Below are 16430 nucleotides of genomic sequence, written 5' to 3' on the forward strand. Positions count from 1 at the left end.
AGATTCTTGCTTTTATAACCATCCAGAAACTAGCAGGAAGGTGGGAGAAGCAGAGGCGTTCACTGCAAGGGGGTGGCGAGGACATCCCTGGGTCAGCTTAGGAGGCAGCAGAGGATGGTGGCCATCCCTCCTCCCAAAGGGAAGCGCAGTCCTGCCCTCCTCATCCTGTGTTCAGGGTCCTGTTTCCGTCCCTGTAGGTGGAGCTTACCTGGCGCCCGGGGCTCCTCCTTCCATCCCCCTGCCCCCAGCGCGTCCTTTCGCAGCGCTCCCCCGAGGGGCGTCCCCGCGGCCCGGGGGGCGCGTCGCAGCGCCAGCGAGCGGGGCGCAAGGCAGGGCGGGCGGCACGCCGGGGTCCCCGCCCCGCCCCGCTCCCGGCGGGACACTGTCCCTTTAATAGACTCCCTCTGCCTGGCGCTCTGCGGCTGGGGAGTAAATTTCTCCCTGTCATCAGGTCGCGGGGAGAGGAGGAGGAGTTTGTTAATGTTCAGTTTGTTCAGCGGGATCGATGTTTGCTGGCATCGCCTCGCCCTGTCTTGTGTGTGTGTGAGAGTGTGTGTGTGTGTGTGTGCGTGCGCGTGGTGTGTGTGTGTGCATCTGTGGGGGGTGTGAGTGTGTGTGTGTGAGTGAGAGGGAGCGAGAGTGCGTGTGTGAGTGTGTGTGTGTGTGAGTGTGCGTGTGTGAGTGTGTGCGAGTGAATTCCAGATTTTCTGTCTTTCCCAAACCCGCTCCTGTCCTCTCGCATATCACTCAGAGACGGGGATCTGACAGCAGCCACAAACCGACAGTGAGAGATCTCTCTGCCCCCGGCGCGAATCCGCCATCGAGCCCGGCGAGGAAGAGGAAGACGAGGAGGTGGAGGTGCAGGAGGCCAGGAGAAGGAAGGAGCGAAAGAGGAACCCACTACCTTCCCAGGATTGTTTGTGTGTTGTTGTTTTGTTTTGGTTTTTTTTCCTTATCTTTACGCGCGCGTGTGCGTCCCTCGTCCCTTCCATCCGAACCCGCTCTTGGATGTTTAATAAAGAAATCAAGTGTCTCAACAGTCACCAAAAAAAAAAACAAAAAACCAAACCAAAAAAAAAAAAATTCCAAAAAGCAAAAACAAAAAGAGAGAGGAGAAAAAACAAAAAATCCAAAACCAAACAAACAAACAAGCAAGGCAGAACCAACCTCCACTTCACACCAGCCGGCACAGCCACCCGTGTCTTGCCTGCCACCCAGAGAGGGGGGTCTCCGGCCCCCGGTGGAGGAGTTGCAGGGACAGGGGGACAGAGGCCGAGCGACGCCCTGGGAGCCACCGGGCAGGAGGCGGAGGAGACCCGGAGAGGCGAGCGAGACAGCGGGCCCCCGCGCGCGGCGGCTCGGGGCTGGGGCGCCAGAAGTGGGACTGGAGCGAACTAGAGCGATGCCAAGGAGGAAGCAGCAGGCACCCAAGCGGGCGGCAGGTAAGAGACCCGGCTCCGCGCGGGGCGGCCCGGCCCGCCGGCCCGGGGCGCCAGCTCCTCGCCCGGGCGCCCCGCGACGCCACCCCCTCGCTTGCCTTTCGGGGGAGTCAGCTCCGGGTGCCCCCCTCCGCCCCGCGAATAACCCCGTCCTCGCTCGCCTTCTCCAGCCTCCCCTATCCTCCCCTTTCCAGGCTCCGGTTGGGGGGTGGGGGCAAGCTATCCCACCAAGCCTTTCCTCCTTAAACTTTTTTTCCCTCCACCCTCTACCCCACCCCTAACTTTCTCCCAGTCTGCTTCTTGCCTCTCGGGCCAAAGTTGCGCTGAGCTTTTGGGGTTCGCAGCGGGGAGCAGTCCTGCCGCCCCCGCCCCCCTCCGGGGGGTCGCTGCCAGTGGCTTCTGGCCTCCGGGGCCGGCGTTTCCTCTCGAGGGGGGTTTGGGGCGCTGAACTTTGAGCCGTGCCCCAGCCTAGGGCTGCAGGGCTGGCTCTGGGGCAAGGCATGGGAGTTCAGCTTTGATTGCCAAGGTGTAAAAAACCACCCCAGGAAAGGAACCTTTGAATCTGTTTTCTAAGAGGAGCCTCCTTTGGAAATCTAATCAACACTCTCCCTTCTCTTAAAAAAAAAAAAAAAAAGGTGGGGGTTGGGGGGGAATGCCCCTCGAACATTGAAACAGCTCTGGATTTTCTTTGCACGGAGTGAGCTGCAAACTTTCTAAATTGATTTGTGCGGTGGGAACTATCCCATTTGAATTCTTACCACCCCCTCCTCCCCCCCCCCCAAAAAAAAGAGAGAGAGGAACAGGTTAATGGATCAGGACATTAGAGCTTGTAAAGCATTTTTTTCTTCCTTTTGGGTTGCTTAATTGCTTTTTTAATAGTATGCTGGGGTTTTGTTTCTCGGAAGTGTAATATGAAAGTTCATTTTTCTCCTGCCAGACCCACCCACTGAAAAATCAGCTTTCCACTTGATTGCTAGTTTTGATTTGACATTTGATTGATCACCTGTCATCTCACTGCCTTTGATCTATTCATTCTTGATATATATCAATAAATCACTCACCATGGTAACTCAGAGTGCCAGTGACGCAAGCCTTGCCCTCTAGATTGAGAGCCAGACATGCACAATTATTATCTTGTTTGGCTTTTAATGTGGGCGTTTTTATTTCTTTGTATCCTTCAGTTGAATCAGGCATTAGCAAAGAGCTTAAGTTTTTTCCTCTCCTTCTTTCTGTCTTTACCCTCAAGCTTTAAGGCAGCATCAGTGAAGGCTGGTCTTCTGCAGACCCCCCCCCCCCAATATTTCCTTCTGTTCCAACTGGAGCGAAACATTAGGGAGAAGTTCAGTGGAACACTTGCATAAACTTTGCAGAGCCTCCCTCAGAACAAATCCAAAGTTAGTCACAAATCTGGGCAAAGTGGGTGTTTGTGTCTGAACATGCTGGACCACCAAGCTCATCTTCCATCATGGCCTGATTCCAGCCAAGAATGGCAGGACATGTGCTTGGAGATATCCACAATTATCTTCCCTTTTGAGCGCAGAATTGCTTCTGAAACTGCGTATGGGTTGGTTCAAATTGCATGGGGAAATATCATTTATAAAGCTTTGATTCATTTATTTTCCAGTTGTTTCTCTAAGAGCAAAATAATTTAGGTATTTTAGTACCGTATATATTTAGAACTTGCTTAGTCAATGAGGTGTTCTTTTTCCAACTCTAGCTACCTCTTTTTCGAACAGTTTCTTCCTCCTACCCCCGTCCTTTTCTACATTTAACTCACTTATTTTTTAAAACTTAGATCCCTTTGCAATCTGAACAGCTTTGGGGTATGCCCTGGCCTTTGAGGCTCAGGAAGAGTAAGCTTGCTTCATCTAGGTCTAGCAACATAAGTTTAAGTATAGCTAGATTATTAGAGATAAAGTCCTTAGTGTTGTCCCACAAGAGAACCCCGGGCAACATTCCAGCAAGAAGTGATACTGCCCTGAAAAGTGTCTTTTTTTTTTTCCCCCTGTTGTTCCGGTAAAGGCCATCAACAATTAGGCAGTAATTTAAATTACCAGAATGACTGGACATGTCTCCTTTGGTAAGCTCATTACAAAAAGTGCATTGCTCAGAATTGCACTGCTTTGATTATAACTGTCCTCTGATCAATGAGGATTCAGGTGTGTATAACATAAAGCTGTATCACATTATTTAAATTAGATCCTTTTCATTAAGCTGGTATCTGTTGGCGTTCGTTTATCTGTTTACTGTCGTGTGTGAGTTAGAAAGTTCTGACTGTAGTTTCAGTTTCCTGGCATATTGTATTCCTAGCGTCTTTATGTGTTTGTTTTCTTGGCTTTTATTATTTTCACTGGAAGAAGTGGAAATCCTTGTCAAGCTGAAAGGGAATAATTCATTTTGTACACAATGCGGCCCCTCTTACGGTATTATTTACTCACATATTACTGAAGCGGATATTTTCCCACGTAATACTTCTTTCCTCTGAAGTCACCGATTCTATGCTCTGTTTTAGCTAAAGTGGTTATTCCCATGTAAAGTCAGCTGCTTTGAGATTCTTTTGCCAGTTAAGATTCGGGGAGAAGAACAAGGTGGGCTCCAGAACTGTGGCCATGCTAACGTTTATTACTGCTTAAAATTAAACAAGATACACAACTGTAAGTAATTATTCCCATGGGCTGATGTTGAAAGCTCGATTTCTAGCTTGATTAATGAATAATGTAAGATAGAAAAAGCCTGTGAGTGAATCAGAACGGAGGCTCTTTCCCAAGAACTGTTGGAGGCAGTTTGATTCCCTTGCATTATTAGTTTTAAGTTCCACATTTCAAGGAATCATTTACGGAACTTTCTAATAAAGCAGGTATGTGGATAGAATGAGGGAGATGATATTACAAGTGATGGGGAATGTTAGCCTTTACTGGTTATGTTCCTCCCTCCTTTAAGGGAAGGGCTGTGAGGTAGGCAGCTCTCTTTAAGGAAACAGCTAAGTCAGAACATTTCCCTTCGAAATGTCATTCTTCCTGGCTTTCTAACGCCACGCTCTTCCACCACACTATAACTTCGGGCAAGGAAGAAAGTTTAGAAAGCAGCCTGCAGTGCCCCAGGGGTTTGCGTACGTGTGTGTGTGTGTGTGTGTGTGTGTTCGCTTCCTTTGATATATATTTCATTCGCCACTAAAATGTATCTACTTTTTAACCTGAAAATATTACAGGATTCTGTACCAGCATCTTTCCCCCCTATCCATTGCAGGGAAGACAGGGAAGATGGCAGAAAGGTAAAATAAAACAGGGCGGTGTTTTGATTTGTTTGTATTTTGCAGGACGCAGAGTCGTTAAAAATTTAACAGTGTAGACTTGCACCCTAACCCTTCTATTTCCTACAATCCATCGCAGCCTCTGGACGCACATGTGCAGCATATTTTGCTTCACCATCTGAACTCTTGTTTTTATATAATGCCAGCCAATTCCAATAGGAAGCAACATCTTTGGAAATCATATATGTATGAATGTCTAACGTAAATATAAATTACAGGCTTCTGTCTATCGGAAGAGACGAAATGTTTTCTCTTTGCTGGCTCTCAGAAGCTATCTGGTAATCTAGATCTCAGGAAAGTCTTGCAGGAAAGAACAGCTCTCTCAATTTATTTTGTTTATTTAATATGGAGATGAATAATGCAGATTTTGTTTTCATGAATGTCCTTGTGTGGCAGCAAACATTAGACTATTAGCAATCATTACTTAAAAGTTGCAATTTGCACCTTAATAGCACAGGTTATTTACATGGGAAGCATATTCAGCAGGGACAGTTTGGAATGCTGCAGAGGAGGGCTGAGATGACCTGAGCCATCTCTTTTTCAGACTCATGATGGCAATGCCTAGATTAGCTGGCAAGGTCTCAGCAATAGGCAGACAGCTCAGGATGAAGTCTGGCAAGTGGCATGAGGTTCAAGAGAACTGGAAACAGGGTGGAGTCCCCACCCTGGCACTCTCACTTTGCTTTAGCGTAGTTCAGAAAGACAAGTTCACATCTTGAAGGTTTAAATATGCATGCTAGAGACCCTTTCACTTACCCAAGCAGTATGATGTTTAACAGATGAATGGAAAACAAAAAAATACATACATACTGCCACCCCTAAAGGTGCTCAGCAACGTGAACTGTTCAGACTATTCTTGTTGATTTAAGGCAGATCCCTGAAAAAAGAAAGGTACCTTGAAATCACACTGTCCACACAGTGTTTTGGGTGGAAATGGATGGTTTCACTGGTCCTTCTCCCCCTGCCCTCTGAGCCCCTTCTCCCTCCTCTCACCTCACCCTTAAAGACTCAGATTGAACGGGACAGCTCAAAAGCCCATTTGTTTTAGGCATTTATTGATTTCATTTTTAATCTGCCATATCAGGACAATACATTGACCCTCATCAGCAGATTGCAGGTGACAGGGAGCTTAGTGGAAGCCAGGTAAGGAGGGGGCGTGAGAAACTTCTGGACAAGAAAAATCTCCTCCTGGCTTTTGGGGGTTGAAAATCAGAGCCCACTTCTGAGGAGGGTAGACGCATCCCTCAGAAACACTGTGCGTTTATTTTTCATCTTACATTTATTTTTCTCCCAGTATCCTCGACTCTGTTGCTAGTGTTCAGGAAACCTTCACGCCCAACAAATACCTCCTAGGCGTCTTTAGCAGTTCTGTCCCTAGAAGCATCTTGCCTTTTGTCACCTTCTCCAACGGAGGCTTATGCTTTCATTTCATCCCAGCTGACTTCTCACTCATTTGACAGAATTTCCCCAACTGGATAATACCTGGGTTGATCTATTTATCTTGGGAGTTGTACTCTCGATTGAGCAGGTTTTAAAGGGGCACTGAGCCTGGCATTATTTAAGGCCATTGAAACGAGGCACTTCTGCTCATCACTGCAGCTGAGCTTAGGGAAATCGGCCAGGAGGAAAACCTAGGCCCTGTTCATGTTTATGCTGGGTCCGTAATTAGCTGACATGAGTTAAATGTCCAGAGTGGTGCTTCCTTCCCATCACTGGATTTGTACCATCAATTTTATTTAGGTATGTCATGGTCTAGGAAGACTCAGCCCCTATTTCAAAGGCAATGTCTGTGTCCACCCAAGTCCCCTTTAAAACACACAAAACTGCCTAACAAATTCTATATTAAGACCAGGCATACACAGAGTATCATTTTCGTTTGATGCAAAGTCAGTTGGAAATGCATTAAACTAACAGAGAGTGTCTTGCATCGCTTCCCTGAAGCAGTGCTTTTTCATTACATATTTAATTACAATCAAATTGAGCGACTTTTATAAAAAAAAATCGCAGTGGTATTAAAAGAAGCTCGGAACACAATAATTCTGTTGCTTTGCAAGTTCAGAACGTTGCTGTATTTTTATTCCTTTGGGAGAAATTTGTTTTCATTTTCTAATGTTGGGGTAAATACAGAATGTCGTCTTCTCTCTAATCTGTTATCAGAGATCTCATCCTTCTCCCTTCCTCGAACCTCTTCACCCTGGAAGAGGTTTTTTTTAAATATATTATTTTTCAGTAATTTGGAACAATGTGTATTTTTATAATTATTTTAAGTTTCCTAAGTTCCAGTGAAAGTTAGACATTCTCCTGTTCCTTAGGGTGACCTTTGGCAAGCAGCTCTATGGTTATGAATGAGCTTAGTCATTCTAACCACATAAGAAAAAGCTTGTTGAGACTGCCTGATTACCTGGATGTTGCAGGGGGGAAAACACACTCTATCATCACAGGCCCCTATATACCACACTGTTTTCACTGGATTTATCATTTTTTTTCCCTGCTACTGACGTGTCAATCACTTGTTTTAGGAACTGCTTTTTTTCCTTTCCAGGAGAAGGGATATGTTTAGCATGTAGAAGTTGATTTCAAGATATTCTGGGTCTTTAAGAAATGAGAATAAAAATGAGAGACTTTAGAGCCCAAATGTGCTTCTGGACTCTGTCTGCGGAGTCAGAGGACGCGTGTGCAGGTCGTAGTTGCGTCTGGACTTATCCTCAGCAGCATGGCCGTGTTTGCGTTACTTGTTTTGTCAGAGGGTGACTATTGGACTCTGGTCCTTTCCGAAGAAGATATTATATATAAATATACATACGTGACCTGGCAGAGGAGAAATGTGAGATGCAGGTGGGGGTTGCTGATGTGTTTGTTTCCAAAGCAAACTCCGTGGATGAAATGAGTAAATACTTTGGAGGGGTCGAAGGTTGCTGAAGCGGCCACGTGGGGTTGCCAGCTGCCGCCCCAGCCTTCTGCTTTCCCTCCGAGGAGAAACGTGTCCCCGTGGGCATTCCCACACATGTGGCGACGCCAAAGTGATGCTGAAAACGCTAAAAAAAAAAAGAGAGAGAGAAATTAAAATTCAGGATGCATGGCTAGCTAATCCTGTTATTAATATATCAGTATTATTTAGCTATGCTTAACAACTGGGAATGCACAGCGCAAAAGTTTTAGAGACAATGAGCTTAGAGAAATTACATGGGGCAAAAAATACCTGGATCCTGTTGGAAAGGATTTGTCCTGAATTTTGCTCATCTAAATAAGAGTTTCCTTTCCATTTGTGTTAATTTAGAAAATAGTTTCAGGATCCCTCTACCTACTACCCAACCTGAAACAGGGTCTAACAAAGCTCTCTCTGGAAGTACAAAGATATAGGACATTGTAATGGACACCCCCTTTCTTAAAATAGTTTTAGAAAACCAAATGTGGGCTTGAAAACTAAAAGCAAAGCCTCCAGGAGCTCTATAACATAGCCAGTTCAGGGTTCAAGATTGAAAACTTTGTTTCGGCAGGATAAGAAGAAAATAGCATTGCATCGTAACTACACATCTCCCCCGGCACAGGAGGAGCAGTGAAGCAGGAAAGATTTTTAAGGAGCTTTTTAGCTCTTTTGCATGTCTCTCCAAAGACTAATTTAATTGAAAAGCCGTAGTGTCCATTTATGCTGAAGGAAAAACCGTGTGTTTCTGTAAAGCTGCTAGATGGTAAGGTGGATTTTTTTTTTTTTAAAGCCAGCATTCTGCAGTTTCAGTACAAAAATTAACTATCCCTGGTCTTAATTAGTTGAGTGCTTTCAGAGCTGAGTGAATACTCTGAAATCACCTCTGAGCTTTCTCCTTCAAGCTACATCCAAGTCATTTCTATGGAAATTATACAGTTCGGGTATTAAGGTGGGCAGAACACAGTTATTGTTTGGAATGAAAACAGCTACGAGGGGCAGAATGAGACGAAAACAGAGTTGGCGGTGGCCATACTGTCTGTAATGGGTCTGGAGGAAACCTCCTGAAATGTTTTACTGTGTCATGAAAAAAATCCATGAGATCTGGCTGTTGGTGACGTGGGAGATTCGAAAAGAAGACAGAAGGTCAAGGTATTCCATAGGGGAGATTTGTATGAGCAGAAGCAGCCGCATGTACATATTTCTATATAAACTGCAAGGGGGCTGACTTTAAATCACTTCCATTTATCAGATGCTTAGATTTTTCTATGTATTTAGAAGCCTCTCTCTTTTAACCCCAGGGAGATACAAATCGCTTCTGGGCCAAGATGATGCTGTAGAGAAGAGTTAAATCTATTCTGTGTTCAGTACCACTTTGTACAGAAAAAAAAAAAAAAAGCCGAAATGAAAAGCTATGTAAGCACATTTTATATCAGAGCTGCCTTTAGCTTTTCTCCTGTATTAGAAAGTTGGGTATGTGGCTGTGCCCATCCTCTTGTTTTCTCCCTTGGGATTAGGCGTAGGCTGTGCAAGGGCTGTGGAAGAGAAGGAAATGACCTGGGTTCTGGTTACCGCTCCCCCACCCTAGTTAAGGGGCCCTGGGCCAGCTCAGAGATAAACCTTACTCTAGAGAATAAGAGTGTGAGTCAGGAGTCAGACTAACCCAAGTTCAAATCCTTAAGGCTTCTTTGTTGGAGGTTTATGTTTGGACCAGTTGCTCAGATCTCCCCAAGTGTTTCATCCTGCGAGTCGAGCTGAGAACCTCCACTCTTTCCCAGTGGCATACAGGACACCTTCTAACCCGAGGGTGTTCGTCTTCCGGTGTCGCGGGTTTTTGCCTTTTCATACTGTTCCTGGGGCTCTCGGGGCAAGAATACTGGAGTGGCTTGCCATTCCCTTCTCCAGTGGACCACGTTTTGTCAGAACTCTCCACCATGACCCGTCCGTCTTGGGTGGCCCTAGGCGGCACGGCTCACAGCTTCGTTGAGTTGCCGCAACAGGGCTGTGATCCATGAAGTGGAATCATAGTTCTTCTTAAGACTCAGGATTTTGGAAAGGATGATACAAATGCATCAAAACTGCTTGGGGCCACACCTAACAGAGTCGCTGTATCTTTGTCCCAAAATACAGACCATGAGAAATATGTACCAGAAGGGACACGAGCAACCTGCCAGCTGTCATGGGACCAGAGGCTCAGGGCCCAGAAGAAATCAGACGTGGGTGCCTTTTGAGTTTTAAAACTGGAGTATAATCACTCAGTAGTGGTTTAGCCTTTTCTGAGAAAGAGTCATGCTGAACAGGTTGGAACCCTGTCCCAGCTCAAAAAAAAAAAAAAATATATATATATGTATATATATATATCCCAAGGAATAGTAATCATAGCCCTAGCAACAGCAAATATAACACCTGTAATGATGATATTTGTCCCTACCTAAGTGTTTTTTATATACCAAGCATTTTACCAGGCGTTTCATGAAGTTTACAGTCATTCCTTCAAGCCACAGTTATTTTCCGAGTTCTTACTGTGTGCCCGGCCCTGTTCTGGCCACTGGGATCCTCAGGGGTATTAGGATGGGGATGATCCCTGGGGATCTTACCTTCCAGTTGGGGGAAGGCAAAGAATATGCAAGGAATTTAACAAAGAGAAAAGATAACTTTCACATAGAAGAAAGCTCTACAGTGACCACATTTTATAAAAGAACAGGATGGGGCAACATTCATGTGGGTGGTCAGAGACCTGCGTGAGGTGGGAACCCTTGAGCGGAGTCCTAGAACATTCCTATGAGTTAGATGCTAGAACAGTATCTTTATTTCCTGAGTGGGATCTGAGTAGCCTGTAGAGCAATTCATCCACCGCCATGCAGTGGCCGAGTTGGTCTGAAACTCTCCGCTTCCAAGACCCAGGCACTTGATCCGCTGTGGTACTTTACCTGGAAGAGCCACAATAATTTGCCAGCGAAGGACCCTCAGTTCCCGTTCTTCCGGGGCATCTGTGGTGATGTCCAAACCTGGTGGTGGGGCGGATCCTGAGAACGCTGACAGAGGATGTTGCCCTCTGTGGCCGCCCCAGCTGGAATCTGAGGACCATCCGCAGTTCACGAAGCCGGCTCTTCCTCTTCGTGTGTGTATACTTGGGTTCACGCGTTCATTCACCCCACAGCAGCTGCCTGTTCACCTACTATGTGCCAGGCATTGATCCTGGCACCAGAATACTGAAGTAGGGAAAATCCCAGCAAATATTCTTGGGGGTGAGGCCAAAAAAGCTAATGAACAAATAAATATATAGTATTGAATAATCCTAATGGCAATTCAAAGAAAAAAAGAAAAACTAAATTGGAATGAGTGGACTAGAGAGGGATAGAGAGTTGCTATTTTGTGGAAAGTGGTTGGGTGGTGACAGTTGATCAGACCGTGAGGAACTAGCCGCGTACAGATCTGGGAGAAGCCCTTCAGGCAGATGAGGCAGTAAACACCCGAGGTCGGAAATATCTCGTATGCCTGAGGAATACGTAGGAGGCCGCTGTGTCTGGAGCAGATGAAGACGGGAGAGAGGCAGGAGAGGAGGAGGGGAGAGAGGCAGGACTGGCCCTCCTAGATCCGAATCTAAGTGTGATGGCTCCCTGTCGTCCTTGCTCAGCCGCCGCGTCGTGCCCAGCTCTTTGCGACCCCATGGACTGCAGCGCACCAGGCTCCCCTGTCCTTCATCATCTCCTGGAGTTTGCTCAAACCCCCTTGTGTCGGTGATGCCATCCAACCGTCTCATCCTCTGTCTTCCCCTTCTCCTCCTGCCTTCAATCTTTCCCAGCATCAGGGTCTTTCCCAGTGAGTCCCTGCAGGGTTCAAGCAGTGGAGTGATGCCGTCTGACTGGGTTTTTAGTAGAACAGAGGTGGTGGTGGTGAAGGTGGTGGAGTCGCTCAGTCGTGTCCGACTCTTTGCGACCCCGTGGACTGTAACCTACTAGGCTTCTCTGTCCATGGGATTCTCCAGGCAAGAATACTGGAGTGGATTGCCATTTCCTTCTCCAGGGAGAACAGAGGTACTTGTGTATATTTCAAAGGTGGTGGTGGACTTTGATGTGTTCATCCATTCAGTACTTACTCGGCCCCTCAGTGATGGTGACTAGGATGCTTAGAACGATACCAGGCTCCTCTGTCCACCGGATTCTCCGGGCCAGAACACTGGAGTGGGTAGTCATTCCCTTCTCCAGGGCACCTTCCCGACCCAGGGATCGAACTCAGGTCTTCTGCATTGCAGGCAGATTCTCTACCATCTGAGCCACCAGGGAGGCCTGATAGAAGCGACACCTGAAGGTAAAAACACATGCCTGGGCTTTAGGGAGGCACTGACAGGTCTGAGGATGGGTGGCACCTCTCAGGCTATGGAAAGAATAAGCACTATTGAAACCTAAGCAGATCTGGGGTCCGCTGGAGCTCCTCCCTACTTGACTGGCCCCCAGTGTGCTCGGAGGGGGGTCCCTTAACCTTGCTGAACCTCGGTCTCCCCACCTGGCGGATGGGGATGTGGTGTTGCTCACCCTGCACTGTGGTTGTGGCGATCGGACGCTGTGATGCCAGTGAGGCCCCCGTGCAGTCTCTGGCATCCTCTCCGTACATGGATTTATGTTTTGTTTTCTGTAGGAATTCTGGGAGATTTCTAGGCACTTGAATTAGTCCTTCTATTTATTAGGCACTAAATAAATATTTCCTGATGAATGAATACATGAGGCTATAAATAAGTAAATGAATAAATACTTTAATTAGCATGTTACTTTGTATACTAATTAATTAATTTCGAGTATAAGGATCTCTTTTACTCCTCTAGAATTTTTTGGCTGACCTCTGCACCGATCATGATCATAGCGGCACTTTGAATATTTATCAATGTAGGAAATGCTAATGACAAAAAGATGGCGATTTTACTGAGAAGCTTGTGTTTTGTTCATCATGACATCCTCTGGCTTCACTTGACAAGCAGTGATTCACCTTTTTCTCAGTAAATACTGTTTGTTCATCTTATGGAGAGTGCTTGCTGCTACTACGGATTGGCAGACTTCCTCCTTAAGTCCAGACTCTGGGGGAGGCAAAGGGGCTAGGGATTCTCCTTTCAGACTGCAGACGCCTCTCTCTCTCTCTCTCTGCCTTTCTGTCTCTCTCTGTCTCTCTGTCTCTCTCTATCTGTCTGTCTCTCTGTCTCTCTCTGTCTCTCTCTCTCTCTCTCTGCCTTTCTGTCTCTCTCTGTCTCTCTGTCTCTCTCTGTCTGTCTCTCTCTCTCTCTGCCTTTCTGTCTCTCTCTGTCTCTCTGTCTCTCTCTGTCTGTCTGTCTCTCTCTCTCTCTCTCTGCCTTTCTCTCTCTCTCTGTCTCTCTGTCTCTCTCTATCTGTCTGTCTCTCTGTCTCTCTCTGTCTCTCTCTCTCTCTCTCTGCCTTTCTGTCTCTCTCTGTCTCTCTGTCTCTCTCTGTCTGTCTGTCTGTCTCTCTCTCTCTGCCTTTCTCTCTCTCTCTGCCTTTCTGTCTCTCTCTCTGTCTCTCTGTCTCTCTCTATCTGTCTGTCTGTCTCTCTCTCTCTGTCTCTCTCTCTCTCTCTCTGCCTTTCTGTCTCTCTCTGTCTCTCTGTCTCTCTCTGTCTGTCTCTCTCTCTCTCTCTGCCTTTCTGTCTCTCTCTGTCTCTCTGTCTCTCTCTGTCTCTCTCTCTCTCTCTGCCTTTCTGTCTCTCTCTGTCTCTCTGTCTCTCTCTGTCTGTCTCTCTCTCTCTCTGCCTTATCTGTCTCTCTCTGTCTCTCTGTCTCTCTGTCTCTGTCTGTCTGTCTCTCTCTCTCTCTCCTCTCTCTGCTGCCAGGTGCAGTGGTTCTCTGCCAGCATCACCCAGGGGCTCGCAGCCTCCCAGGGTTGGGCATCTCCCCCTCCCCCACTGGAACCCTGCGCTCATCCCCTCGGGCCCAAGGCAGCAGAGCTTAGGGGTTGTTAAGCTAATGGGAGAAGACTATAGGCTGTTTCCTGGTAACGCCTTCTTCACTTTTTAATTGTCACCTGCAGATAAGTGCTTGGCAGAAGAAAGAAGGGAGATTGGCTGGTGCCTGTTAAGGAATATCTTAGGACAGAGAGCCTGGAGTTAGCCAAAAGTACTAGGGAATTTTTCTGCCTGCCTTAGGACCTTTATTTAACCAATGCATTGAAGGTCTGTTGGGTACCAGGTCCTGTGGAAGGTGCTGGAATCAGAGGCTCGAGTCAAAATTTGACAAAAGGCCTGCCTTCTTGAGGCTTATATTTGTGTGGCAGATGGGTCCCAAACAAGCAAGCAGAGGCCCGTCACCCTGTGTCAGGGAGTGGGGTGTGCAAGAGAGAAAACGGAGGGTGAGGGGTCCCGTGTCCCAGGAGGATGAGCTGTCTTAGATAAGACCGTCAGCAGAGGCCCCTCCTCTCCGTGCAGGTGCTGTGACTCTGGGTTCTAGGAAGGTTGCAGAGAGCACAGGGTGATTCTCTGGGGAAGCTGGGTGCAGGGGTGGGGAGGTCGGGGGGCTGGAGCTGCTGCAGAATCTGCCCGAGCGACAAGGGGACAGGGCGGCTGGAGCAGAGGGAAAGCGGGCGAACAGGGAGCCGGGGAATTAGACGGACGCCGAGGTGCTCGAGGACCAAGACGCCGCAAACGAAGCCAAGGTTCTAACCGAATGGGAAGCCTCGGAGGGCGAGGGCACAGCGAGAGACGGGTTTGACTGAGGCCTTTACAGGATTGTGCTGCTGGCATATTAGTTCTCAGCGCCCAAGGCTGCAAGCGCAGGTGGCTCAGTGCGCTGAGCCTGCAACCTGTGCACTGAGCCAGGAGTCCGCCTGCGATACAGGAGGCCCCAGGCTCCGTCCGCAGGTCGGGAAGACCCCCTGGAGAAGCGCATGGCTACCCACTCCAGTATTCTGTGCCGGGAGAATTCCACGGACCGAGGAGCCTGGTGGGCTTTAGTCACTGGGATCGCAGGGTCAGAGACGACTGAGCATCCACGCACACAAAGGCTGTCAGCAAATTGACCCCTTTGGAGGCTCCTGTCCATCTAGTCAAAACCTGGTGATGACAGGGACCAGACTGATGGGGGAGAAGATGGGAAACTTGGTCCAAAGATAGGCAAGACGTGCAGAAAAGTGCAGGCGGGCGTCAGTGGAAAAGAGCATACTGAGAACTGCACGTGAAAACGTCACCGTATTTATCCTTTTATCCTCTTGAATTCTTTCTCTGGCTTCTTTCCTGTAGTTGTACAGAAGGTTCTTACTGAAAAGTGTCAGTCTGCAGTTTTCGGAGCCATGGTGGGAAGAGAGGAAATTGTTTGGCGCGGCCTTGACTCTAGACGTGGCTGTGCAGGGGGAGGCTAGTCAGTCTTGGAGTTGCGTCTCCCCAGCCCATCAGACAATACAGTGTCAGAGCAGCGGGGTGCACCCTGGGGTCAGACAGAGGGGCTTCCACCCTGGGGTGAGGGCAGCGGGGTGCACCCTGGGGTCAGACAGAGGGGCTTCCACCCTGGGGTGAGGGCAGCGGGGTGCACGCTGGGGTCAGACAGTCGGGCTTCCATTTCCTTCCCGTCAGGCATTTCCTTGCTGTGTCAGCTCAAGTACCTCTACCTCCCAAACTTTCAATTTCCTTATTTGCAAAACAGACCTACTAGAAAGACTGATCTCGCTGGGTTTCTACAAGGATTCACTGAAATAAATCCGGTAACATGCTTAGTACGTGGCGGTACATGGGACAGGGTCAAGGACATCTAGTCACTGCATTGAGTGAGTGAAGTCGCTCAGTCGTGTCCGACTCTTTGCGACCCCATGGACTGTAGCCTACCAGGCTCCTCTGTCCATGGGATTTTCCAGGCAAGAGTACTGGAGTGGATTGCCATTTTCTTCTCCAAGTCAGTGCATTAACAAGTTAGTAATTGTCCCCATGCCTCGATTTCCTGATTGGTAGAGATATTGGAAACTCCTACTTGCGTGCTTGGGAGGAGCGAAGTCTTAACACTTGCAAAACCCTCAGAACCGTGCCTTGTACGCAGTGAGAGCTCGTTGAATGATAAGTTACTAAAATCGTCACCATGACTCTGAGCTTATGACCTTGAGGGGATCTTACATCTTATTTGCTTTGTGTCCACAAAGCCTGGCAGAGTTGGTGCTCAATAAATATGGTTGAAAAGAATGAATGACGGTGATGTGATTATTAGGCATTAAAGTGAAAAAGCCCAAGGAGATAAATAAAGGTGCATCTCTGGGAAGCAGGAAAGTAGAGGGGAACGGGGGCTGCCGTTTCCTCAGCAATGGAGACCCCTAACGGCCGCCTCCTCTGCCCAGGCGTGGAAGCGCGCTGTACACCATGGCCTCACGAGGAAAGCAAGCCCATCTCTACGAGGTTTTAAAGCCAGTGCCAAGTTGCTTCAGTCGTGTCCGACTCTCTGACACGAATGAGAAATTCGAGGTGCTCCTTCACTTAATGTTGGTACGTGCTAAGTCTCTTCAGTGCCCAACTCTTTGCAACCCCATGGACTATAGCCCGCCAGGCTCCTCTGTCCATGGAATTCTGCAGGCAAGAATGCTGGAGTGGGTTGCTAGGCCCTCCTCCAGGGAATCTTCCCAACCCAGGGATCGACCCTGTGGCTCCCGCATTGGCGGGCAAGTTCTTTACCGCTAGTGCCACCTGGGAAGCCCGTCCAGAGTTGCCCCCTTATGTGCTGTCGGACCACTGGGGACACAGACAGTTTTAAGTAGCAGGAAGGCAAGAAGTGAAAACAGTATCA

General features: G+C 47.9%; 1 protein-coding gene across 3 annotated transcripts in view; it reads left to right on the plus strand.

Annotated features, from left to right (window-relative positions):
* The first annotated feature begins 456 nt into the window (after positions 1–456).
* The window catches only part of TSHZ2 (teashirt zinc finger homeobox 2), a 488870-nt gene continuing 472896 nt past the window's right edge, over positions 457–16430 (plus strand). For all 3 annotated transcript variants that reach the window (XM_069548839.1, XM_069548840.1, XM_069548838.1), the window contains exon 1: positions 457–1442. In XM_069548839.1, the coding sequence (XP_069404940.1) occupies positions 1403–1442 (40 nt within the window). In that variant the 5' untranslated portion in view covers positions 457–1402. The remainder of the gene's footprint in view (positions 1443–16430) is intronic.

The sequence above is a fragment of the Ovis canadensis genome, chromosome 13 (assembly GCF_042477335.2).
Source record: "Ovis canadensis isolate MfBH-ARS-UI-01 breed Bighorn chromosome 13, ARS-UI_OviCan_v2, whole genome shotgun sequence".
NCBI classification, from domain to species: domain Eukaryota; kingdom Metazoa; phylum Chordata; class Mammalia; order Artiodactyla; family Bovidae; genus Ovis; species Ovis canadensis.